The sequence below is a fragment of the Oncorhynchus mykiss genome, chromosome 20 (genome assembly GCF_057628025.1).
Source record: "Oncorhynchus mykiss isolate SJ-2025 chromosome 20, ASM5762802v1, whole genome shotgun sequence".
Lineage (NCBI taxonomy): Eukaryota > Metazoa > Chordata > Actinopteri > Salmoniformes > Salmonidae > Oncorhynchus > Oncorhynchus mykiss.
In genome coordinates, this window is record NC_143041.1 from 26,780,587 (window position 1) to 26,807,966 (window position 27,380).

Here is a 27,380-nt window from a genome sequence, read left to right on the forward strand (position 1 = left end):
TGCAAGATCAAATCCTCGAGCTGACAAATCTGTCCTTCTGAACAAGGCAGTTAACCCACTGTTCCTAGGCCATCATTGAAAATAATAATTTGTTCTTAAATGACTTGCCTAGTTAAATTAAAGTGGGTATGTATTGTAAAGGGTGACCAATGACTAAAGTCCAAATAAGACACAGAAAATGAATAAAACATTTACTTAACTAGAGTGGATAGAGTGAGAGAAAGAGGTAAAAAGGCTAGACAGCATGTCCCCTTCTCTTTGATCCATATGACCCAGTGCAGTTTGCTAATCAGACAGAGGTCATCTAGTCGGCTGATGTGGAGAGGGAAAGGAAGGGGTATTGCCCACTTAAAATCAAATTAGCATCTCCATAGGGCCATGGATGGAGGAGAGGAAGGGGATGGTGGGGAGGATAGGATGGGAAGAGAGAGGCTGGGTGAGTTTAACAGCACTGTGTGCCCGCCTCAGCTGTTCAGCTGTCTTAGAGAGAGAATGGGAGAAAAACAAAGAGAGCGAGAGAGACGTTTTTAGGGGGAGAGGTATACGGTAGAAAATGCATTCAGTTGAGAGGAGAAAGTGAGCCTAAACTAGTCCCATCTAAAAGGGCTGGATGGGTGAAAGTAGTATGGCATTCAGTCTACAGGCAGAGAAGCATCTGTAAGGTGGGATTCATGGAATAGCTCCTAAACATACTACCTAGCTATTATACCTTGGCTGCAAATAAGGGTTTGTCATATTCAGCTTCTATCGACAGGAGGCTTGAGTGGAGTCGACGCACTGATTAACTTTGAATTACAGACTCAGTGTGTGTGTGTGTGTGTGTGTGTGTGTAAGGGCTGGTGACTCAAGGAGAGGGGGGTGGAAGAGAGAATTAGTCAACGGCAAAAGAGAGAGGACTTGAAGTGCACCATAAATTACAGACTGTGTGTGTGTGTGTGTGTGTGTGTGTGTGTGTGTGCGTGGGAAGAGGCTGGCGACTCAAGGAGAGGCAGAGAGAATTAGTCAGCGACAAAAGCAATGTCTTGAAGTGCACCATTAAGAGTTGTGTGGGATAAACATATCACATTTAAATCACGAGGCCAGAGCCACGGAACAACATAGGTCTGTAGTCGACATTAGCCTACAAATCCCCTAGCAGAGACAATGTGGATAACACAGAGTACTAGAAATGTTTCTATGCACACAATGTGTGCATTATATATCTTACTTTAAGAGCCATTCAGACTAAGTTTGTTTAAGGGTATATGAGGACATCAGACATGCATCTTGTGTATGTTACATGTTCCTGATGGCAGCCATTTACTCAAAGCAACTCTGCCATCTACTGGGGGAAGCAAGCATGTGCAACATGCATAAGACAGTTTCAGATCCCTCACACACACACACATTCACACAACAGAAATAAATTGGACACACAGACAGAAAGCGTCAGTTTGTGTTGCTGTATTGGCAGGTACAGATAAGCAGGTAGCTAAAACGCTACCCTCCAAACACTCACCACCACTTAGACAGCAGTACACATGTTAACCTACAAGTGTTTTGTCTAGTGTAATATAGGGCACACATGACACACTATTCCCTATATAGTTCACTGTACAGAGCAGTGGTTACCCAAGGGGGGGGTGAGGGGTCGGCAGCCCCCCCCCCCCAAACAAAAAACACTTGTAATTTGTAATAGTTGAATGCAAAAGGTGCATTTTCGATATTGGGTAGTGCATCATTAGTTCCTCTTGTCATGTCAGTCATTGCATACATTAGAGAGCTATTTCTAACCTATTTATAACTAACCCATGTCAGCTAATGTTTTTTAGCCCATAGATTTTGTTGTAATTTTTTAGTTACTCAAATATCACATGAATACACATTAGGCTCTGCAAAATGTCTATAATTGCAGGAAATAAGCGTTTACAACTCTCTGCCAACAAGAGGGGTGTGAACACTTGGTGTCATGAACAATGCTTGTGCCATTGTGAGATGTTCTCCAACGCTGGAAGGGGGCCTGAGTGAAAAAGTTTGGGAACCTCTGGTATAGAGAATAGTGTGCCATTTGAGACTTGGACCTAGATATGGCAGTAATAACCAAGGCACCAGAGGCAGTCATCGTACAGTACTACAGGAATCCCTTTTCTTTCCTGTGAGATAGTTCCCTGTCTGAGGTCATCCAATAAACCAATACAACTTTTCGTCAGCTTTATGACGTGTGTAGAAAAATACAAAACAAAATCCCTCCACAGCTGTATGTGGTCTGACGGCCACAAGGTGGTGCTGTTGTGTCTGTTTTTAATAAGAGCAGCGGCAAGGCAACAGTCACATTTAACCCCCCCTTCTGTCTTTAAGTCTTTATGCTTTGAAAGTGACAGGTCACTCGCTAGCAATGTCCATATAAACAAAATCAAATGGAGACAGATCAACAGTTATTAAGATCAACAGTTATTTTTCCAAGATTGGCAATCTTCACATCCAATGTCCTGAATACTACAACAAATATGGCCGCCGGTCTGGTCCATGCCGTGACGTTGCTTAGAGTCTTGTTCACCAGCCGACCCTTTTGTCCTGCTATCCTGGCGCGTGAGGCTATAGTTCTTTGAGATTGTCCATTCTAGTCATTGCAATTGTACAGTCAAAGGCCTGGTCAGTGGAGGTGGGCGTTGAGGTCGTACTTGTCACAGAACTTGTCAGTGAGGGGAATACAGGTGAGGTACTCACACCACTCACACTTGACCGGGTGTATGTAGAACAGTACAGCCAGTCCTGAGAAGAGACCCAGGAACACCAACAGGAACACACAGATCTGGACACGCTTACGGTACATGTCCGAACGGCCAAAACTGGAAATAATAAGGAGAATAAGATCATAAAATCAATATTAGTGTTTTAAGTGTATTAAAGGGTATAGCATAACCTTGAGGACATATTTCATTTCAATGTAATTATAAAATATATAAAAATTTTACCCAAAGTAACTTAAAGTTACAGTAAAACCTAATATATTCAGGTATATGAGGCCGCAAACCCAGAACCACCTGAGCCATTTACATCTGAGCCATTTACATCTGAGCCATTTACATCTGAGCCATTTAGATCTGAGCCATTTACATCTGAGCCATTTACATCTGAGCCATTTACATCTGAGCCATTTAGATCTGAGCCATTTACATCTGAGCCATTTACATCTGAGCCATTTAGATCTGAGCCATTTACATCTGAGCCATTTACATCTGAGCCATTTAGATCTGAGCCATTTACATCTGAGCCACATTATTATTATTTTTTTAAGTAGTTCAAAGCGCTTTACATTACATACACAAAAAATCCCCCAAATATTACTAAATCAAACCAGCTCTCACCTGATGTATGGCAGAAAGGCGAAGGAGAGGAAGAGTCCAGAGATGAATCCGGAGATGTGGGCGAAGTTGTCTATCCAGGGCAGCATGCCAAAGGAGAAGAGAAAGATGACGACACACAACAGCTTGGTGAAAGCCCTCCACGGACGCTCCAGGATCTGCCAGCTCTGGAACAGCTCAACAAAGAGACAGGCCAGGATACCAAACTGAGAGCCAGCTGGACCCACCTGGGGAGGAAGGGGGAGAGGGAGCAGGAGAACAGAAAGAGAGACACACACATTGTGTCATATTGGCAGTTAAATACTTGGCCTCCTGCCACCTAAGGGACAGCCAGTGGAATGACAACAAAACAAAATAAATGACATTTGAGATTCTTGTTTAGTATGGCTTCATAGCATCATAAACAAACATATATCCCATAATTACACCAGTGATATCACTAGACCTATATGATCAGTGAATCTACAGTACTGTACCTCTGCTCTGTAGGGTAGGAAGATGGCGCTGGCCAGGTTGCCAGTGATGCCAGAGACGATGTAGATGATAGAGATCCTCAGCCAGCCGGCCAGCTTCTCTAAGTCCCTCAGGATGGTCATCTGGAAGAGCATCGACACCAGGCAGTGCAGGATCCTACAGGGATACAAATGAGCAAATAAATAAAGACATGGAGAGTCTCAGCAGGTTACAAACAACATTATTTTCCAATAGGGTCTGGCTCCAGCAGATGCATTTTCACGATACAGACACTGTGAGACATACAACATGAGACAGGAGGTTGGTGCCAGAGACGATGGTGCGTTACCGCCCCCAACAGCACGGGTGGTGAAATGACATGTATAATTAGAAGCTACCGAGCCTAGCTAGTATGTACTCACTAGCTGCACAAGTAACAGTGGTTAACAGAGCTAGTGTGTCGACTGGTATGTGTGAAGCACACTAACGCCCTGGAACAAAGCTGACTCGCAATACACAAGACAAACAAAAGTCTACAGGTTGCGCATTCACAGAACATTTGAGACGCAAAAATACGATTTTCTGCCCAAATACAGTAGCTTCCTAATTTATTCATGATGTTTGACACATCATGCAGGACATTGTGCAGGACAAAGTTTAAACATATTGAACACAACTTGTCTAATACCATTTACTATTTTACATATATACAGTACCAGTCAAAAGTTTGGACATACCTACTCATTCAAGAGTTTTTCTTTATTTGTACAAAGAAAAACCCTGGAATGAGTAGATGTGTCCAAACTTTTTACTGGTATTATATATATCTTAGTTCCCCCCCCCCCCCCCCCCTTTTTTTAAACTTTAAAAACAAACTCACACACAAACAATGACTACATCTCATCTGCCCAGACCCGCATGCTTACACCCCAATCGCTAGTGCCTGCATTATTGTTTGCCACTTGGCCTTAAATTTTACCACGGTCGCTCATGCTATTTCAATAATAAATAATTGTATTTTTCCATTGTGTCAATGATGGCGGATTGATTGACTTCCAAGTATTTAGTATACGTTTTTTCAAGATGAGTGATGAGAAGAGAATCATCCAGCTCACCAGGTATCTCACTACACCCCCATATTCCATGTCTTCAAATATGCAGACAAACGGATCAAAAGTAAGTTTACATTGTAGTACTTCCTGTAATACAGCCAACTTTCTAGCCCCGCCCACAACTTCCAGACTTTATAGCATTCCCAGAAAGCATGGATTATTGAGTCATTATTAGTTTTACACTTGAGACATCGACTCTGAAATGTGTGAATTTTATCTCTTGTATAATAAATGCTATGCATTCGTTTATACTGGATTGAGCATACGTTTTTTGTCATTTCTTTAATTATGCTCCAACTTTCCCTCCATCTTGTGACAACATCAGTTCTTTTGAAAAAAAAATTCTAAGAGATTGTCATTTGGATATGCTCTACGCAAGGTTTTGTATATCTTTCCTATCAAATGAACATACCTTTCTGACTCAAATAAGATTCCCACAATGTTGCTCTGATGTCTTAAAGATTTAAAACTGACATTTTGTGATATGTAACTTTTAAGTTGGATGTATTTGAAACGATCTATACTGGTCAGTCCAAAATGACTTTTTTAATTCTGTCATGGAAATAAATGTATTTCCTGTTACCAAGTCATTTACGGATTCTATGCCTTTAGTTTTCCATGTGGACCAATTTATCTGGTAATTTCTGAAAAGCTTTCCAAGGATTGTTCCATAGGGTTGTGTTTTTAGGGAGTCATATTGGTTCTTGTAGAATACGTTTCATTTTCTTCCATATTGTTGTAGTGTTCTTAACTATGAAGTTGTTAAATGTTCTTAGTTTAACCCTTTAAAAATAGACACATAAAAATATTCTAATGAATATTCTTTACAGAGAAACACTACTCACCCTGCATGGAGGAATAGAGAGAGCCAGAGTCTGTAGAACTGGTCTGGGATCTCGGGGTTGAGGAAAGGAAGCAGGCCACACACATCATCCATACAGGCCACCTGGGAGCAGAGAGTAGCGTCCTCGTGGAAGTAGCCCTTCATAAAGTCACAGTACTCTCTGGACGTGATCTCACACCTGAATAGTGAACACACAAGACAAGCCATTACAACATCAACTACCTATGTCTGTGAAGACTGAGGGAACTGAACAGCATAAAGTACAGGCTCCTCAGCAACACACTTTCAAAACATAGTTCATTGTTTCATATAACAGGGATCATGAACTAGATATTTTCTTGAGCGGATGCTCAGGAGGCCAGAACATAATTACAAATCATTTATAGACCGCAGATTGACCACAAGAAGCCCAAACAGATGACTAAAACATAATCACTATATAATCACATATACAGCTTTGGAAAAAATTATCCTCACAATGGGTGCGAGACCTGGAGAGGCTTACAAGCCACAGTGTCTCGCACCCACTGTGAAATTTGGTGGAGGATCGGTGATGATCTGGGGGTTCTTCAGCAAGGCTGGAATCGGACAGATTTGTCTTTGTGAAGGACACATGAATCAAGCCACATACAAGGTTGTCCTGGAAGAGAACTTGCTTCCTTCTGCTCTGACAATGTTCCCCAACTCTGAGGATTGGTTTTTCAAGTAGGAGAATGCTCCATGCCACACAGCCAGGTCAATCAAGGTGTGGATGGATGACCATCAAATCAAGACCCTGTCATGGCCTGCCCAATCTCCAGACCTGAACCCCATTGAAAACCTCTGGAATGTGATTAAGAGGAAGATGGATGGTCACACGCCATCAAACAAAGCCTAGCTGCTTGAATGTTTGCGCCAGGAGTGGCATAAAGTCACCCAACATCAATGTGAAAGACTGGTGGAGAGCACGCCAAGGTGCATGAAAGCTGTGATAGAAAATCAGGGTTATTCCACCAAATATTGATTTCTGAACTCTTCCTAAGTTAAAACATTAGTATTGTGTTGTTTAAAAATGAATACGAACGTATTCTGGCAACACGGTCTGGCAACACTGCATATTTTTTTGTTATTTTGACCAGTTGCAAATAAATGCTCTAAATTACAATATTTTTATTTGGAATTTGGGAGAAATATTGTCAGTAGTTTACAGAATTTTTTTTTTTTTTTTTTTAATTTTACCTAAACACATACGTATAAATAGTAAAATCAGAGAAACGGATACTTTTGCAGTGGTCTCTTAATTTTTTCTAGAGCTGTATCTTTATATTGTGCGTAAAAATACTTTGGAATAGATTTCCAAAATGTTAATCACTTGGAGCTGATTTTCCAACCCTTTTCCAGTATTTTATGTCCAACAATAATTATTTAAAAAAAAGTAAAATTTTTTTCAAATCAGAATAATTGAGGGGCCTGTTGAGGAAACTCATATAGTATTCACCACTACCGTGCAGTTTGTGGAGGGTACTGTCTGTCCTCACCTCCCTTTGGTCCCAATGCAGCATGGCCGTCCGGTGATGGCACAGTCTATGTGGGGGAGGTTAGTGTGGTTGCCTGGGTTGTACCTGGTACACACTGGCCACTTGGTGATGTCATCAGGCCACTCATGAGGCGACACAGAGGCTGGCTCCAGGCATATTCTGAAAAGAGAGGAACAGAGGAAAGAACATATAATGTATAGAGGGAAGAGGAGATAAAGAAGAAGAGAGGGAGATGGATGAAGAGGAGAGAGAGAAGCAGTTTATTACCTGGGGTCCTGGTGGCAGACTGAGCCGTGCTGACGGACCTTCCCCTCCAGGAGAGGAGCACTGGGGTGATGAGGCCACTTCACCCACACTGCTAGAGTAGACTGGAGAGGGAGAACAGGAGGAGAGAGAGACAGGGGTGAATTGCTGCAGATTGTAGGATATATAATATAATATAATATATAATATAATATGACTGTAACAGTAGTGGAACACCAGGGTAACTCACAGAGCACTCCTCCTGTGAGGTCTGAAGACAGCCGGAGCGGTCGTTCCTCACACAGCAGGCTGACTCCCGCTCTCTTCCTCTCTTCTCCTGGATCAGGTCATGGACCTGCTGGTCCTGACGCATGCAGGGAGAGAACTTAGCCCCCAGGTGGATTAGCGCCTCCTGCAGGTCAGGGGGAGGGTGTACAGTCAGAACACAGACAAGGGGCTCTATTTTCGGCTGGCGCTACGGCAGCACAAGTGCCAAACGCAAGTTCGTTTTGACATTACAGCATGTAAAAACAGATACTCCGGCATTTTGCACCACATGCGCCAGGTTCAGCAATTTACCTGTCTCATATCAATTTACCTGTCTCATATCAATTTACCTGTCTCATATCAATTTACCTGTCTAATATCAATTTACCTGTCTCATATCAATTTACCTGTCTAATATCAATTTACCTGTCTAATATCAATTTACCTGTCTAATATCAATTTACCTGTCTAATATCAATTTACCTATCTAATATCAATTTACCTATCTAATATCAATTTACCTATCTAATATCAATTTACCTGTCTAATATCAATTTACCTATCTAATATCAATTTACCTGTCTAATATCAATTTACCTGTCTAATATCAATTTACCTGTCTAATATCAATTTACCTGTCTAATATCAATTTACCTGTCTAATATCAATTTACCTGTCTAATATCAATTTACCTATCTAATATCAGCTAGCTTGCGCTGAGGTAGGAATATTTGTGGTATGTCCTTGAAAACAAGCGCAAAAGCAGGGGTTGGAATCAGTTCAGGGAACAGAACTGAAACAGAAAAGGAACAGAATCAGAACCGGGAACAAAAGTGATCTATACTTTTCTGGGAAACAGAACCATTATTTTAAAAGCATGGGAACCGGTTAATAACATTATTTAACGTTGCAGGCATTTTTTTTTTGTCCCACAAAAAGCGCAACAACACAGCTATGCAAAGCCCTCCCTCTGTCTCTCAGAAACTTCTTCCAGTGTCTGCCTGCCAGCAGAAAATCTTTGTCAGAGTGCGTGCGTGTTTAGGCTACCTGCCCCTCCCCTCTGAAGCATAGGCTCCTGTAGCCTACTGACATTACAAGCATGATTCAGAATTCTGGTGCCGGTCTGCACACACAAGCTTGTTAGGTCCAACATTAAGCCATTTCTCTGAAGATCAAAGACATTCAAAGTTCCTCCATAGAAGCTGCACCTCCGTAGGTATAATTCTGTGGGCCTAATTCAGATAATGCATGTCAAAACAAGATCCCCAGTGCTTCAAGCCAAACGTCCTTCTCCACCCTCTCTTGCTCTCTCCCCACCCGTAAAATTTTAGTCGCATCTCATGCCCTACACTTTTCTTTCCATCACACATGTAACTATAGACTGCCTGCTCCATAGCAAGCTGCTCTATCCGTACTGATTGGTGAAGTAAATCTGGTCGGAACAGTGGAAAGAACCCCCAGAAAATAATGGTTCTGTTCAAAAAGTATTTTGCTTCCAACCCCTGGAGCGCATATCGAGAGATGTAAGACCAACGAAAAGCAGGTATTAGCGGTAACGCGGTTGGTAATGGCATGGATTTTGTGAGCGAAAGCGCAGCCCATCCAGCTGTGACACACAGTTCCCTTATGCTCATGGAACAAGAACGGAGATGTGCTTTTTGTGCCGGAAACCCTCCGTATTAATAAACATCTTAAGCACCAAAGTTGTATTAAAAGATTACGTTTGGGAGCAGCATAACAGAGAGTTATGCTACCAGCGCTATGACTTACCATCGGGTACGGTTTTTTCAAATACAACAGAGTCTCATAGCTGACATATCGGTTTAAATGATCAAATGAAGTCCGTTAGCCGAAAAAAAGTTACACTTACAGAATTTGGTCCCACCCAGAAGTTTTCTTGTTGCACAAACTTGACATTTTCATAAACACCTTTATTTCTCAATACCTAAAGAGAGACAAGGGAGAAGCCAGACGTCTTTACGAAGTGACATGCAAAGAATAACGCATTGACGCAACGGATCACGTATCACATTGTAGCAAAGACTATACAACCATCACTGTAACATTCATAACGCAAACTACGTTATATAACAGTCACTGTACTGACCGAGTCGACGGTCTCGTGCTGGGAGAAGCCCACAGGGGCGATGCCGTAGAGACAAACAGTCAGGATGGTGATTAACAGGTGGACAAATGTGATCCAGTAGGTAAAGAAAGGCCTGCGCACACACACACACAGAGAGAGAGACAGACACACACACAATATCAAAACGGTATATCACATAGTACAGCAGCTTGCCTCGTCTGTTAGAAAAACTATCTCAGTATGTCAGCGTGGACTTCACACGGACAACAGCTGCATCCACTAGGATAGGAGTTAGTAATGTATGACAACAACTGTGTAAACCATTGTTTCCCACATGGTGTGCTGGGACTCGACCATCTGTTACTGAGTCACACAGTCCTGGTTTGTTTATTAATCTAGAGGCCAGGCCAGTCACAAAAATTAGGTGCTTTCTATTATCCGTGATGACTCATACTGTATCTTATCTGGGGCAACCTCAGACACAGCTCCAACCTCCACTACAGATGTGGCTGAGCTCTTCTCCTGTAGTGTGGTTAAATCTTAGACATGTTTGATGTTACAGTGCGACTATGTGACCATGCCAGAGTTGAAGTCAAATGCATAGCAATGTAGCAAGTTCAGAATTCCACATTGAAATGAAAGAATCTGAAAATCTTCATTGACAATAAAGTGTACCTGTGGTCGTCCATGTCCTCTATCTGCTGCTGGACGAAGCTGTCGATGCGTTTGCGGTAGGTTCTGTTAGTGAGCCGTCCCACCATCCCTAGGCCGTAGGGCCTCTTCTCCCTGGCGAAGAGCTTCTTGACGGGCACTGTGATCCGCTGGCCCCGTCGCTGCCCACTCACACTCACCACCTCCTGGCGCAGACGCACCTTGGGCTGGACCTGAGACAGTCCAGGTTCTTTACCTTTACGCCAGCCCCGCTCCAGGGGCCTGTGGAGTTGAGTGGGAGAGAGAGAGAGAGAGGGAGAGCGAGAGACGGAGAGCGAGAGCGAGAGAGAGATAGAGAGGGAGAGCGAGAGACGGAGAGCGAGAGAGAGAGAGAGAGAGAGAGAGAGAGAGAGAGAGAGAGAGAGAGAGAGGGAGAGATGTGTGTTAAGTGAAACTGGCTACAGTAGCAGCAACAACTTGCGTGTGTGATGTCTGTGTGTTCCACGCACAGCATCAGGTGACTCCTCTCCAGTTCGTTCTTGTCCAAGGCGCCACCTGTGAGGTCACTCTCATCCACTGCTGTGTTAGACTCCTCCTCTTTAATGGCGGCCTCAGACGGAGAATCAAACACATCGTCTGCATAGGTAGACAGCTCCTCATCTCCTCTCCTCAGACCATCCTGCATGGAGGAGGAGAAGGAGGAGAAGGAGCAGGAGGAGGAGGAGGAGCAGGAGGAGGAGGAGAAGGAAAAGAGATGAAGAGGGACAGGAGGAACTGTGCGAGTATGCTATCTGTGCGTGAATGTGTGATGGGATGTGTGTGTGTTACTCACTCTAGCAAAGAAGGAGGTGTCCAGCTCGTCAGGGAAGTCCACTGTGTCGTCCTCCAGGAAACTCACTGGCATGAAGCTCCGCCTGCGACACCGCCGGGCAGCGCCCTCCCTCTCTCTCACCGTACGGCCCTGACACACACCATCATCATCGTCATCATCATCACTGTCATCATCATCACTGTCATCATCATCACGTTGTCATCATCATCACCGTCGTTGTAACCGCTAATAAATACTCTCTGATGCACATTTATTGGATGATATTACATTACTGTTGTGTTTGACAATGAGACCATGACGGGTCAATTCCATTTCAATTCCGTCAGTTCAAGAAGGGAATTCAATTTCAAATAGAAATGGAATTGACCCCAACCCGGGATCAAAAACACATCCGGTAAACAGCATCCCCAAAGCCCCAGACCAGTGTCCTTTCTGACTCCTGACAACCATCTGTGGCCAGTGGCCATGATGATTATGATGCTTTGACCTCTTGAGGCGGGATTAGCCCTGCAGCGTTCAATGTTTCAGTTCCAGAATACACAGTATTCTACTGGCTAACAGAACAGACACACAGCTGAGCATTCTGACTGGAGGACGGGACTGACAGCAGGGTTATCCTAATGCCATCTGTTAATGTATATGTCCCAAATGGCACCCTATTCCCTATTTAGTGCACAACTTTCAACCAAGGTACCCTATTCCCTATTTAGTGCACTACTTTTAACCAGGGCACCCTATTCCCTATTTAGTGCCAGGGCCCTGGTCAAAAGTAGTGCACTAAATAATAGGGAATAGGGTGCCATTTGGGATGCAAACATTGTCTCCCTCCCCAGCCAAATCATCTACCTATGTGCCCCCCACCACCCTGCCTGACACCACAGGACAGGAGAGAGGAACAGCCTCTGTACTGTACTGTTACACCAAAGTCTAATCCTACAATACAAGCCTGAGCTCAACTTTTACATAACACTGACATTGGTAATCGTCCTATACGATATAAACATACACATACTCTGTGTGTTTGTGCTTGTGTGTGTGTGCGTGTGCGTTTGTGTGTCCATAAGCAGGCAACAGTAAACTGGGGTTGTGTGATTAAGTCTCTCAATAACCATTTTGGGCAAAGAGATCAATGCCTAGAACAAACAACGCAATCCAGTAGGGTTCTGCTGTGTTTAGTTGCGTTTTATTGTGCCACCATTAACAAAGACACAGAGCAGAAACTGTTCAATGACCAGAGTCATATCAGACAGACAGCATCTAAGAGGTACTGACACTACAGAGACTAAGGTGTTTGCATACTTGGCTTGAGATAGTAAATATGAGTCAAGGTGACTCCCAATGATGCATTTAGTTAGATCAAAGCAGTGTCTGTTACTAGAACTGTTTTATCTCAGCTGCTGGAGTATCGGGGATGATTCATCAACAGTACAGTGGTAAACATGCGGGAAACACATCTGCTCCCTGCACACACACACACACACACACACACACACACACACACACACACACACACACACACACACACACACACACACACACACACACACACACACACACACACACACACTCTGATCTTCATGCACACACACTCACACAAACACACACACAAACACTCTGATCCTCATGCACACACACACACACACACACACACACACACACACACAAACACAAACACACACACAAACACTCTGATCCTCATGCACACACACACACAAACATACACACACACACACTCTGATCCTCACTGTTGACAATGTCTTTGCGACACACCTTAACCAGCGCTGCGGCGGCCTTGAAGCTCATGACGGCGACCGACTCTCGCTTGCGTCGCCGCGGTAACCTGTTGAGTGCGGAGCGTGAGCTGGAAAAGGAGCAGAGAGAGGCGGCACCAGGGGTGATGGGGGTCTGGGGTACGCTGTAACCATCTACCTCCTCCACCATGCGGAATGCACGGCCCCGCGCCAGGGGGTCCACAATCTACACACACAGAGGCAGACACTGTAATGTCCCATGGGATTGTAAACACCACGGAGCCAAGAATATCCTTTTAGGTTATTTGGTGGTGAACTCACTTGAATAGTTACAACAATGGGGCTCTGCTAAGAGGCTACATGACAGATCAAGTTCACGGTCATATCAATACACAGGTTACCATAGTGATGGACCTCTAATAGTTGCATTACTCCATGTATTAATACACTCATCAGCTTACATCACAGAAACAAAAACCACAAACAAGCAAAATGTCAATTCTGATATCTATTTGGAATTGTATTGAATAACATCATTGTTCCCAAGGGAGAGACATAGGATTGACATTGGGTAAAAAAAACACAACACATGACATATGCACATATGTATGGCAAGAGACAGAGAAAGAGAGAGATATACAGAGAGTCTAGGAATGTATAGTATGTCTGTGGGCGGCTCTGCCCTACCCGCTGCATGGCATATGGGTGGTGGGGGTGGTGGTGGTGTGGGGGGAGGTAGAGGGGTGGTGGGGTCTCAGTGCTGGTCAGAGACAGGTTGTCCTGGCTGGACAGCTCCATCTCCCTCATCACCTGGGCCTTGAGGCGGCCGTAGCGCAGGTTGCAGTGCTGCAGGCTCTTCCTCCTCCATCGCTGGGTGCTGTCGTTTTCCTTACTGACCCCGAACCAGTCTGCCGTGCCCCTGAGGGGACAGAGACGGAGATTAGGTCAGGGTGAATCTCAGTTCACTATTGTACTTGGTAGTAATAGTTGGTAGAAAAAGTTCCAATTTAATTCAAAGAGAAATGGCACGAAACAAACAGGCAGTATTCGGGCTGAGTGTGGGCTCTTTTCTTTGCAGAGAGTGCACAGAAAAGACAGAAACAGATGACAATGACATAGATTAAACAGCCCAGGCAAAGTAGTAGGTTTGTAGTTTATTTGTATATGGAGTGTGGCCATTTGATGTCACCATGTGAGTGTGTTTCCCTACTCCTCTCTCCTCAGCTCCACCATTTCAAACCCTACCCCAGTGTAAAGCCTGAGATATTTAGTGACCGGGCCAGGGCATTAGTGTTGTGCGTCACCACTCAGTCAAACAATGACAGAGCACAGCAGGATTACATCACTTCCACTCACACAGAGTGGAAGTCAACTCCAGCTGCAAAATAGGTGCCTTACAGTACCAATGACATGCCACTTACACAAAAACATGCTCAGACACACACAATACAGCCCCAATGCATGCACACACACGCATGTACGCAAACACACACACACACACACACACACACACACACACACACACACACACACACATCAAACCCAGTGACAAAAAGGACCTGGGAGAATAAAGTCTAAAGATAAGCCCTCTTTCCTCTTTTAGTGGATATATGTATTAGTAGTGTCTGTATTAGTAGTGTCTGTATTAGTAGTGTCTGTATTAGTGTGAGTGTCTGTATTAGTAGTGTCTGTATTAGTGTGAGTGTCTGTATTAGTGTGAGTGTCTGTATTACTGTGAGTGTCTGTATTAGTAGTGTCTGTATTAGGAGTGTCTGTATTAGTAGTGTCTGTATTAGTGTGAGTGTCTGTATTAGTGTGAGTGTCTGTATTACTGTGAGTGTCTGTATTAGTAGTGTCTGTATTAGGAGTGTCTGTATTAGTAGGGTGTATTAGTGTGAGTGTCTGTATTAGTAGTGTCTGTATTAGGAGTGTCTGTATTAGTGTGAGTGTCTGTATTTGTAGTGTCTGTATTAGTAGTGTGTATTAGTGTGAGTGTCTGTATTAGTAGTGTATGTATTAGGAGTGTCTGTATTAGTAGTGTCTGTATTAGTAGTGTCTGTATTAGGAGTGTGTATTAGTGGGAATGTCTGTATTAGGAGTGTCTGTATTAGTAGTGTCTGTATTAGTGTGAGTGAGTGTGTGTGTGTGTGTGTGTGTGTGTGTGTGTGTGTGTGTGTGTGTGTGTGTGTGTGTGTATAAGTAGTGTCTGTATTAGGAGTGTCTGTGTTAGTAGTCTCTGTATTAGTAGGGTGTATTAGTGTGAGTGTCTGTATTAGTAGTGTCTGTATTAGGAGTGTCTGTATTGGTAGTGTCTGTATTAGTGTGAGTGTCTGTATTAGTAGTGTCTGTATTAGGAGTGTCTGTATTAGTAGTGTCTGTATTAGGAGTGTCTGTATTAGTGTGAGTGTCTGTATTAGTAGTGTCTGTATTAGTGTGTGTCTGTATTAGTAGTGTCTGTATTAGGAGTGTGTATTAGTGTGAGTGTCTGTATTAGTAGTGTCTGTATTAGTAGTGTCTGTATTAGGAGTGTCTGTATTAGTGTGAGTGTCTGTATTTGTAGTGTCTGTATTAGTAGTGTGTATTAGTGTGAGTGTCTGTATTAGTAGTGTATGTATTAGGAGTGTCTGTATTAGTAGTGTCTGTATTAGTAGTGTCTGTATTAGGAGTGTGTATTAGTGGGAATGTCTGTATTAGGAGTGTCTGTATTAGTGTGAGTGAGTGTGTGTGTGTGTGTGTGTGTGTGTGTGTGTGTGTGTATAAGTAGTGTCTGTATTAGGAGTGTCTGTGTTAGTAGTCTCTGTATTAGTAGGGTGTATTAGTGTGAGTGTCTGTATTAGTAGTGTCTGTATTAGGAGTGTCTGTATTGGTAGTGTCTGTATTAGTGTGAGTGTCTGTATTAGTAGTGTCTGTATTAGGAGTGTCTGTATTAGTGTGAGTGTCTGTATTAGTAGTGTCTGTATTAGTGTGTGTCTGTATTAGTAGTGTCTGTATTAGGAGTGTGTATTAGTGTGAGTGTCTGTATTAGTAGTGTCTGTATTAGTAGTGTCTGTATTAGTGTGAGTGTCTGTATTAGTGTGTGTGTGTGTGTGTGTGTGTGTGTGTGTGTGTGTGTGTGTGTGTGTGTGTGTATAAGTAGTGTCTGTATTAGGAGTGTCTGTGTTAGTAGTCTCTGTATTAGTAGGGTGTGTTAGTGTGAGTGTCTGTATTAGTAGTGTCTGTATTAGGAGTGTCTGTATTGGTAGTGTCTGTATTAGTGTGAGTGTCTGTATTAGTAGTGTCTGTATTAGGAGTGTCTGTATTAGTAGTGTCTGTATTAGGAGTGTCTGTATTAGTGTGAGTGTCTGTATTAGTAGTGTCTGTATTAGTGTGTGTCTGTATTAGTAGTGTCTGTATTAGGAGTGTGTATTAGTGTGAGTGTCTGTATTAGTAGTGTCTGTATTAGTAGTGTCTGTATTAGTGTGAGTGTCTGTATTAGTGTGAGTGAGTGTGTGTGTGTGTGTGTGTGTGTGTGTGTGTGTGTGTGTGTGTGTGTATTAGTAGTGACTGTATTAGGAGTGTCTGTGTTAGAAGTCTCTGTATTAGTAGGGAGTATTAGTGTGAGTGTCTGTATTAGTAGTGTCTGTATTAGGAGTGTCTGCATTAGTAGTGTCTGTATTAGTGTGAGTGACTGTATTAGTAGTGTCTGTATTAGTGTGAGTGAGTGTGTGTGTGTGTGTGTGTGTGTGTGTGTGTGTGTATTAGTAGTGTCTGTATTAGGAGTGTCTGTGTTAGTAGTCTCTGTATTAGTAGGGTGTATTAGTGTGAGTGTCTGTATTAGTAGTGTCTGTATTAGGAGTGTCTGTATTGGTAGTGTCTGTATTAGTGTGAGTGTCTGTATTAGTAGTGTCTGTATTAGCAGTGTCTGTATTAGTAGTGTCTGTATTAGGAGTGTCTGTATTAGTGTGAGTGTCTGTATTAGTAGTGTCTGTATTAGTGTGTGTCTGTATTAGTAGTGTCTGTATTAGTAGTGTCTGTATTAGTGTGAGTGTCTGTATTAGTGTGAGTGAGTGTGTGTGTGTGTGTGTGTGTGTGTGTGTGTGTGTGTGTGTGTGTGTGTGTGTGTGTGTGTGTGTGTGTGTGTGTGTATTAGTAGTGTCTGTATTAGGAGTGTCTGTGTTAGTAGTCTCTGTATTAGTAGGGAGTATTAGTGTGAGTGTCTGTATTAGTAGTGTCTGTATTAGGAGTGTCTGTATTAGTAGTGTCTGTATTAGTGTGAGTGACTGTATTAGTAGTGTCTGTATTAGGAGTGTCTGTATTAGGAGTGTCTGTATTAGTAGTGTCTGTATTAGTGTGAGTGTCTGTATTAGTGTGAGTGTCTGTATTAGTAGTGTCTGTATTAGTGTGAGTGTCTGTATTAGTGTGAGTGTCTGTATTAGTGTGAGTGTCTGTATTAGTGTGAGTGTCTGTATTAGTAGTGTCTGTATTAGGAGTGTCTGTGTTAGTAGTCTCTGTATTAGTAGGGTGTATTAGTGTGAGTGTCTGTATTAGTAGTGTCTGTATTAGGAGTGTCTGTATTAGTGTGAGTGTCTGTATTAGGAGTGTCTGTATTAGTAGTGTGTATTAGTGTGAGTGTCTGTATTAGTAGTGTCTGTATTAGGAGTGTCTGTATTAGTAGTGTCTGTATTAGGAGTGTGTATTAGTGTGAGTGTCTGTATTAGGAGTGTCTGTGTTAGTAGTCTCTGGATTAGTAGGGTGTATTAGTGTGAGTGCCTGTATTAGTAGTGTCTGTATTAGGAGTGTCTGTATTAGTAGTGTCTGTATTACTGTGAGTGTCTGTATTAGTAGTGTCTGTATTAGGAGTGTCTGTATTAGTAGTGTCTGTATTAGGAGTGTCTGTATTAGGAGTGTCTGTATTAGTAGTGTCTGTATTAGTGTGAGTGTCTGTATTAGTGTGAGTGAGTGTGTGTGTGTGTGTGTGTGTGTGTGTGTGTGTGTGTGTGTGTGTGTGTGTGTGTGTGTGTATTAGTAGTGTCTGTATTAGGAGTGTCTGTGTTAGTAGTCTCTGTATTAGTAGGGAGTATTAGTGTGAGTGTCTGTATTAGTAGTGTCTGTATTAGGAGTGTCTGTATTAGTAGTGTCTGTATTAGTGTGAGTGACTGTATTAGTAGTGTCTGTATTAGGAGTGTCTGTATTAGGAGTGTCTGTATTAGTAGTGTCTGTATTAGTGTGAGTGTCTGTATTAGTGTGAGTGTCTGTATTAGTAGTGTCTGTATTAGTAGTGTCTGTATTAGTGTGAGTGTCTGTATTAGTGTGAGTGTCTGTATTAGTGTGAGTGTCTGTATTAGTGTGAGTGTCTGTATTAGTAGTGTCTGTATTAGGAGTGTCTGTGTTAGTAGTCTCTGTATTAGTAGGGTGTATTAGTGTGAGTGTCTGTATTAGTAGTGTCTGTATTAGTGTGAGTGTCTGTATTAGGAGTGTCTGTATTAGTAGTGTGTATTAGTGTGAGTGTCTGTATTAGTAGTGTCTGTATTAGGAGTGTCTGTATTAGTAGTGTCTGTATTAGGAGTGTGTATTAGTGTGAGTGTCTGTATTAGGAGTGTCTGTGTTAGTAGTCTCTGGATTAGTAGGGTGTATTAGTGTGAGTGCCTGTATTAGTAGTGTCTGTATTAGGAGTGTCTGTATTAGTAGTGTCTGTATTACTGTGAGTGTCTGTATTAGTAGTGTCTGTATTAGGAGTGTCTGTATTAGTAGTGTCTGTATTAGGAGTGTCTGTATTAGGAGTGTCTGTATTAGTAGTGTCTGTATTAGTAGTGTGTATTAGTGTGAGTGTCTGTATTAGTAGTGTCTGTATTAGGAGTGTCTGTATTAGTAGTGTCTGTATTAGTGTGAGTGCCTGTATTAGTAGTGTCTGTATTAGGAGTGTCTGTATTAGTAGTGTCTGTATTAGGAGTGTCTGTATTAGTGTGAGTGTGTGTACTAGTAGTGTCTGTATTACTAGTGTGTATCAGTGTGAGTGTCTGTATTTGTAGTGTCTGTATTAGGAGTGTCTTTATTAGTAGTGTCTGTATTAGTGTGTGTCTGTATTAGGAGTGTGTATTAGTGTGAGTGTCTGTATTAGTAGTGTCTGTATTAGTATGAGTGAGTGTGTGTGTGTGTGTGTGTGTGTGTGTGTGTGTGTGTGTGTGTGTGTGTGTGTGTGTGTGTGTATTAGTAGTGTCTGTATTAGGAGTGTCTGTGTTAGTAGTCTCTGGATTAGTAGGGTGTATTAGTGTGTGTGCCTGTATTAGTAGTGTCTGTATTAGGAGTGTCTGTATTAGTAGTGTCTGTATTACTATGAGTGTCTGTATTAGTAGTGTCTGTATTAGGAGTGTCTGTATTAGTAGTGTCTGTATTAGTGTGAGTGTCTGTATTAGTGTGTGTCTGTATTACAGTTTTTTACAACCACTTCGGCACTAATTTCAGAACCTTGATGTCATTTTTCAAAACTCTAGACACAAAACTCACAACCAATGATTAAAATGCACATTTTTCAAAACTCTTAATACTTCTTCCAATTGCTTGGATACAATACACATAATGCTAAGATCATTTGTTCATTGAACTAAAATCACCTGTTCAAAATGACACAACTTGACATCAAAGTATTACCATTTCAAAATGCAATTCACACATTACATCTGAGATGACTGTCTACTAATTTCATTACAATGATCTCACTATCAATTGATACAACTGCTCAAAATGATAAGTAACTGTTGCATTACTCTTAATGCAGTTTTATGGAAACTGACAAACAATATTCCATGTTTAGATCATGAAAGTTTCAGGATAACGAGATCCATTGACACCAATTACCATTTAACATGAACCAATTGGTCTACATTATCTATGGATGTAATATTTCATCATCATTCTTTATCAGACACTGTTTCTATGGTCTCATGTACCACTTTTCCAGACCATGTTTTCAGATTTGACATTACACTCAACGGCCACTTTATTAGGTACACCTATCTAGTACTGTGTAGGACCCCCTTTTGCCTCCACAAAATCCTGAATTATAATTTAAGAGATGCCATTCTGCACATCACTGTTTTAAACAGCTGTTATTTGACCATTTGTGGCCTTTCTGTTAGCTTGAATGAGTCTGGACATTTTCCTCTGACCCCTCTCATTAACAAGGTGTTTTTGCCCACAGAAATGCCGCCCACTGAATGTGTTTTGTTTATCGCACCATTCTCTGTAAACTCTAGAGATTGTAGTGTGTAAAAATCCCAGGAGGACAGCTGTTTCTGAGATGCTGGAATCACCATGTTTGGCATCAACAATCATACCACGGTCAAAGTTGCTTAGATTACTCATCTTGTCTGTTCTAATGTTTGGTCGAACAACATCTAAAGCTCTCTAATCTATATACTCTATATATTGAGTTGCAGGCAGCCACATGATTCGCTGTTCGGATGTAACCGTCCTTGATGAGCTAAATCAGGTCTGTAGAGCTGATGGTATGACCTATGTCATTGTGTGGGATAATGTCAGGTTCCACCATGCTCAAATGGTGCAAGCATGGTTTCAGGCCCAACCACAATTTATCACCCTGTACTTACCCCCATACTCTCCTTTCCTTAACCCGATTGAGGAATTTTTCTCCACATGGAGGTGGAAGGTACAGTGGGGCAAAAAAGTATTTAGTCAGCCACCAATTGTGCAAGTTCTCCCACTTAAAAAAATGAGAGAGGCCTGTAATTTTCATCATAGGTACACTTCAACTATGACAGACAAAATGAGGGAAATCACATTGTAGGATTTGTTATGAATTTATATGTAAATTATGGTGGAAAATAAGTATTTGATCACCTACAAACAAGCAAGATTTCTGACTCTCACAGACCTGTAACTTCTTCTTTAAGAGGCTCCTCTGTCCTCCACTCGGTACCTGTATTAATGGCACCTGTTTGAACTTGTTATCAGTATGAAAGACACCTGTCCACAACCTCAAACAGTCACACTCCAAACTCCACTATGGTCAAGACCAAAGAGCTGTCAAAGGACACCAGAAACAAAATTGTAGACCTGCACCAGGCTGGGAAGACTGAATCTGCAATAGGTAAGCAGCTTGGTTTGAAGAAATCAACTGTGGGAGCAATTATTAGGAAATGGAAGACATACAAGACCACTGATAATCTCCCTCGATCTGGGGCAAGATCTCACCCCCTGGGGTCAAAATGATCACAAGAAAAACAAAAATCCCAGAACCACACCTAGTGAATGACCTGCAGAGAGCTGGGACCAAAGTAACAAAGCCTACCATCAGTAAAACACTACGCCGCCAGGGACTCAAATCCTGCAGTGCCAGACGTGTCCCCCTGCTTAAGCCAGTACATGTCCAGGGCAATCTGAAGTTTGCTAGAGAGCATTTGGATGATCCAGAAGAAGATTGGGAGAATGTCATATGGTCAGATGAAACCAAAATATAACTTTTTGGTAAAAACTCAACTCGTCGTGTTTGGAGGACAAAGAATGCTTAGTTGCATCCAAAGAACACCATACCTACTGTGAAGCATGGGGGTGGAAACATCATGCTTTGGGGCTGTTTTTCTGCAAAGGGACCAGGACTACTGATCCGTGTAAAGGAAAGAATGAATGGGGCCATGTATCTTGAGATTTTGAGTGAAAACCTCCTTCCATCAGCAAGGGCATTGAAGATGAAATGTGGCTGGGTCTTTCAGCATGACAATGATACCAAACACAGCGCCCGGGCAACGAAGGAGTGGCTTCGTAAGAAGCATTTCAAGGTCCTGGAGTGGCCTAGCCAGTCTCCAGATCTCAACCCCATAGAAAGTCTTTGGAGGGAGTTGAAAGTCTGTGTTGCCCAGCAACAGCCTCAAAACATCACTGCTCTAGAGGAGATATGCATGGAGGAATGGGCCAAAATACCAGCAACAGTGTGTGAAGACATACAGAAAACGTTTGACCTCTGTCATTGCCAACAAAGGGTATATAACAAAGTATTGAGATAAACTTTTGTTATTGACCAAATACTTATTTTCCACCATAATTTGCAAATAAATTCATTAAAAATCCTACAATGTGATTTTCAGGATTTTTTTTCTAATTTTGTCTGTCATAGTTGAAGTGTACCTATGATGAAAATTACAGGCCTCTCTCATCTTTTTAAGTGGGAGAACTTGCACAATTGGTGGCTGACTAAATACTTTTTTGCCCCACTGTATATGATAGGCGCCCTCACGAACAAGCCACCCTTCTCCAGGCCATGGATGATGCATGCAATGACATCACGGCAGACCAGTGTCAGGCCTGGATTCGCCCGAAGATTCTTCCCAAGATGTTTGGCTAATGAAAACATCCATTGTGATGTGGATGAGAACCTATGGCCAAATCCACAAGACAGGGTTGAGGGAAATATAGAAGTACGGTAATCAATCCTTTGTTTTGCTTTTAACAGCAAGCCAGGTGAGGAACACTGCAGTTGATGTTTTACTGTAGTTTTTTTCTTTTTTTGTAGCTACTATTATTTTTGCTTTGATTCAAAGAAACCTATGTTGTGATTTTATTGTATTTCATCAATGAATTTCATATTTTGTTCAATGATTCCACTGTGTCTGTAGTATTCTCTCTACTAGTCCTTTTACAGTGATGTATTTACGTGTAGTAGCATAACGAAACATGTATCACATATTTTGTACTACAATATTTAATGATTGTACGAACAACTACACACTGAAACTATCGGTATCTTGTGTGTGGGTGATCTAAATGAATGTTCCTATGGTATTTCGTGATAAATTAGTTATTTGAACCAATGATTCTGCAAGTGCAAGGTTTCTTTAAAGATATGAATGTACAATGCAATGTTTTGAACATTGGACAGCTTGTGTTACAAGTGATGACCGTTTTGAGTTTTGTGTCTAGAGTTTTGAAAAATGACCACAAGGTTCTGAAATTAGTGCCAAAGTGACTGTAAAAAAATGTAGTATTAGTGTGTGTGTGTGTGAGTGTATGCATTAGTAATTAGTGTGTGTGTGTGTGTGTGTGTGTGTGTGTGTGTGTGTGTGTGTGTGTGTGTGTGTGTGTGTGTGTGTGTGTGTTTATGTATGCATTAGTATTAGTGTGTGTGTGAGTGTATGCATTAGTATTAGTGTGTGTGTGAGTGTATGCATTAGTATTAGTGTGTGTTTGTGTGAGTGTGTGAGTGTATGCATTAGTATTAGTGTGTGTGTGAGTGTATGCATTAGTATTAGTGTGTGTGTGAGTGTGTGAGTGTGTGCATTAGTATTAGTGTGAGTGTGAGTGTATGCATTAGTATTAGTGTGTGTGTGTGTGTGTGTGTGTGTGTGTGTGTGTGTGTGTGTGCATTATACTGCATGTGTATGTCTTCCCCTAGTGACCCTCTGTATATGTAGGAGTGTCTCAGAGTGTGTAAATCAGGAGAAGAAGTGTTCTGTGAAGGATGCGGGTCAGAGGGTAGAGGAGTGTTTACAGTAGAGGACATTCAGTAATAACACAGTCTCCATCATTAGAGAGAAACCAGCCAGCTGGGGAAGCCTTTTAAGGCTGCGCACCGTCAGGGGAGAGAGGGAGGGAGATTCCTCCCAGGAGGGAGTAATGTTTTAAGAGGGGTCACAGGTTTAGGTTGGGAGCAATGTTCCCTCAAATTATTTTAGGCACTGAGCAAATTGCAGGTCTGCTGAGTGCAAACTTGAACATTGTGAAAATTCTGTGCAACTTCTGGCACGCACTGAGGCTGTACCCGCTTTAAATTACAATTGAACAGTGTTCAAGTAGGCTAATGTGGCTGTTTGATCATTATGTAGGCCTGCCAGAGTGGCCTACCATCATCCCATAACATTTTAACATTCAGCCTACAGTAGCAGCCAATGTGTGGTGTTCAATGTAGGCCTGCATGCAGAGCATGACATTAACCTGTTTATCCCACTTGGCCTTCAGACAAGGAGGTGACTGAACATTTGTTGTGTTGTTTGATGCAAGAAAGCACTCTACAAAATAAAATGCATCATTATTGGCTGGCTATTGGCTACTTAGCTTATTCAATCCTGCCTCAAAATACAACACTGCCCCTTTAAGACAAAAAAAAGCTCTTTACTATTCAAAGATGGCTAGAAATGCACACATTTTGTGCTCTTGTAGGAAGCAACCACTCCCCCATTGCTAACTACAAATTATCTATAACTGGGCTAATAGCTCAGTAACTAGCAAAGGATATGAAGAAATGTGCACACGTGGCTACATGCAGCTCTCGCTTTGATCTCAAACAATCTACTCATGACTGCTCATGCTGTAAAAACAGTCCAGTTCAAAGTGAATGGCACAGATCCAAATATGGTAATGACCATTTGCATATAGGCCTACTGCAGCTTTGATTGGCTATGGCGCCCCAGTCTGTGTAGAGTACAGGCCTGAGTCGTGCCTGTCAGTGCAATAGAATCCTACTCCAATGCATTCTGCCTAAAAAAAAATATATTTCATAGTTAGTTTTGTTTCGGTATGTTGCACTGAAAGGGGCAAATACTGCGTTGATTCGATCACAATTCCCACAGTAAAGGGAAACGTTGATTGTGTTAATTAACGGTGAAAACTCTACAAAGTTGAGTGAAGTTCAATCTCTTACTTCTCTGCCCAGGCTGATATTTCTTCTGCGTGGCAGTCCCTCTAAGCCGCATGGCAGTCCCGTGCACACGAGCAGCTTAGAGGGAATGGTGGTTGAGAGGGTTTAGGAGGGTTGGGGGGGGGGGTAGACTGAGTGGTGGTGATTGACAGAGAGAGGCTCTCAGGGTATCAGGATACGTAAACACCACAGAAGAAGAAAACAGAGTGACACATGCAGTCCATCTTTCCAGTTAAACACACTCTGTGAGATGAGGTTCTGGGAAGACTCATTTACTCTGTGGAAGGTTGTTTCTAGGAAAATAAACACCTTGATTCACTAGGTTTGTGCGTGTGTGTATGCACCGGGGTTTCCGTTAGGAAAATGTGGCGCTGGTCATTTGACCGGCAACATTTTAATTTACCGGACATTTGAGAAATCTGCCAGACCCAAATGCATTGGGTTCGTAACCTGATTAGGGCGTCCACCCACGGTGCTCAGAATAACAGAAATCACATTTAGATGATGGTAATTCATATTAACAGAACATGCAAGTGGAGGATGCAACAATGTGAGGTGCTTCTTACTGAATTCTGATGTTTAATTTGAAGACTGGCCACATTTACTTTTCCTCAGTCAACAAGATGTGTTAGAAACAGCAAAATCACTAGCCTATGTCAATCTACTATCCCCCATAGATTTTTTTTAACCTAATCTATTGGTCAACTTGTCGAGGAATAGCCTATTCCAAACACTCTGGGAGTTGGGGGACGATAGATCCCAAATTCATACAACCAGAAGGCCTAGGCTACATAAAAAAAAATTAAGCAATGAGTCTGATGCAACAGATCAGAATGTTTAGCTTAAAATGTTGATTAACTATTATTTCTTCATAGCAATGCGCACAAGGCAATAGGCTACGTACGGGTGAATGTTCATTCCAAAATGAACACGGTTGTCAAGTGGTTTCATGTGACAGAGATGGAAATACCTGTTAGAAATGTAGAAAGAGAGGAGATATAATAGGCTACTTTGAAGCAAGGTAAGACATGCCTCATAATACGTATTTAAACATTCAGGTTTCAAATAAGGACGTTTTCAAAATGCATAGCCTACTGCCTCCAGCTCATTGGTGTGTGACGCGCTGATGAAGCCTACCTTCAGTTGCCGTTTGAGGTCCTGCAGCAGCAACCTTTGCACTGTCTGACAGATTAACTGTCCACATGCTCTGCAGCTCTATGCTGTATGGTGTGATACACTAGAAATACAAAAGTATGTGGACACCCCTTCAAATTAGTGGATTAGGCTATTTCAGCCACACCCGTTGCTGACAGGTGTAAAAAATCAAGCATACAGCCATGCAACCTCCATAGAGAAACATTGACAGTAGAATGGCCCTTACTAAAGAGCTCAGTGACTTTCAACGTGGCACCGTCAAAGCTTCCATGGTCAACTGTAAGTGCTGTTATTGTGAGGTGGAAACATTTAGGAGCAACAACGCCTCAACTACGAAGTGGTAAGCCACACAAGCTCACAGAACGGGATCGCCGAGTTCTGAAGCAAGTAGCACGTAAAAATCACCTGTCCTCGAACACTCACTACCATGTTCCATACTGCCTCTGGAAGCAACGTCAGCACAAGAACTGTTTGTCGGGAGCTTCATAAAATGGGCATCCATGGCCGAGCAGCCACACACAAGCCTACGATCACCATGTGCAACACAGGAGGTTGGTGGCAACTTAATTGGGGAGGACAGGCTCGTGGTAATGGCTGGAGCGGAATAGGTGGGATGGTCTCAATTACATCAAACACATGTTTTCCATGGTTTCCATGTGTTTGATGCCACTCCATTTGCTCCATTACGGACATTATTATGAGCCGTCCTCCCCTCAGCAGCCTCCACTGATGCGGCAATGCCTGTAGTGGTGTAAAGCTTGCTGCCAATGGTCTCTGGAGCAGTGGAAACACATTTTCTGGAGTGATGAATCACACTTCACCATCTGGAAAGCCGATGGAGGAATCTGGGTTTGGCGGATGCCAGGAGAACACTACCTGGCCGAATGCATAGTCAACTGTAAAGTTTGGTGTATGACGAATAATGGTCTGGGACTGTTTTTCATGGTTCGGGCAAGGCCCCTTAGTTCCAGTGAAGGGAAATCTTAACGCTACAGCATACAATGACATTCTAAACAATTCTGTGCTTCCAACTTTGTGGCAACAGTTTGGGGAAGGCCCTTTTGTTTCAGCATGACAATGCCCCCGTGCACAAAGCGAGGTCCATAAGGAAATGGTTTGTCGAAATCGGCGTGGAAGAACTTGACTGGCCTGTACAGAGCCATGACCTCAACCCGATCAAACACCTTTGGGATGAATTGGAACACCAACTGTGAGCCAGGCCTAATCGCCAAACACCAGTACCCGACCTCACTAAAGCTCATGGCTAAATGGAAGCAAGTCCCTGCAGCAATGTACCAACATCTAGTAGAAAGCCTTCCTAGAAGAGAGGAGGCTGTTATAGCAGTATAGGGGGGACCAACTCCATATTAATGCCCATGGTTTTGGAATGAGATGTTCAGGTGTCCACATACTTTTGGTCATGTAGTGTAAATAAGATACATAACGAATATACTGTAGCCTTCACACGCGCAAATTTAATTCCACAAAATTATGCAAAT

General features: G+C 42.4%; 1 protein-coding gene across 2 annotated transcripts in view; it reads right to left on the reverse strand.

The window, feature by feature from the left end:
- Nucleotides 1–1,428: 1,428 nt before the first annotated feature.
- The window catches only part of LOC149974505 (inactive rhomboid protein 1-like), a 50,618-nt gene continuing 24,666 nt past the window's right edge, over nucleotides 1,429–27,380 (reverse strand). The window contains exons 5-18 of one of the 2 annotated variants that reach the window (XM_090212738.1): nucleotides 13,788–14,019; nucleotides 13,120–13,326; nucleotides 11,350–11,478; nucleotides 11,027–11,196; nucleotides 10,542–10,799; nucleotides 9,888–9,999; nucleotides 9,651–9,725; nucleotides 7,764–7,925; nucleotides 7,538–7,638; nucleotides 7,271–7,429; nucleotides 5,755–5,931; nucleotides 3,821–3,974; nucleotides 3,348–3,571; nucleotides 1,429–2,828 (exon numbers count right to left, since the gene is read on the reverse strand). In XM_090212738.1, the coding sequence (XP_090068864.1) occupies nucleotides 2,633–2,828; nucleotides 3,348–3,571; nucleotides 3,821–3,974; nucleotides 5,755–5,931; nucleotides 7,271–7,429; nucleotides 7,538–7,638; nucleotides 7,764–7,925; nucleotides 9,651–9,725; nucleotides 9,888–9,999; nucleotides 10,542–10,799; nucleotides 11,027–11,196; nucleotides 11,350–11,478; nucleotides 13,120–13,326; nucleotides 13,788–14,019 (2,356 nt within the window). In that variant the 3' untranslated portion in view covers nucleotides 1,429–2,632. The remainder of the gene's footprint in view (nucleotides 2,829–3,347; nucleotides 3,572–3,820; nucleotides 3,975–5,754; nucleotides 5,932–7,270; nucleotides 7,430–7,537; nucleotides 7,639–7,763; nucleotides 7,926–9,650; nucleotides 9,726–9,887; nucleotides 10,000–10,541; nucleotides 10,800–11,026; nucleotides 11,197–11,349; nucleotides 11,479–13,119; nucleotides 13,327–13,787; nucleotides 14,020–27,380) is intronic. The other variant, XM_090212737.1, reaches the window with a different exon arrangement.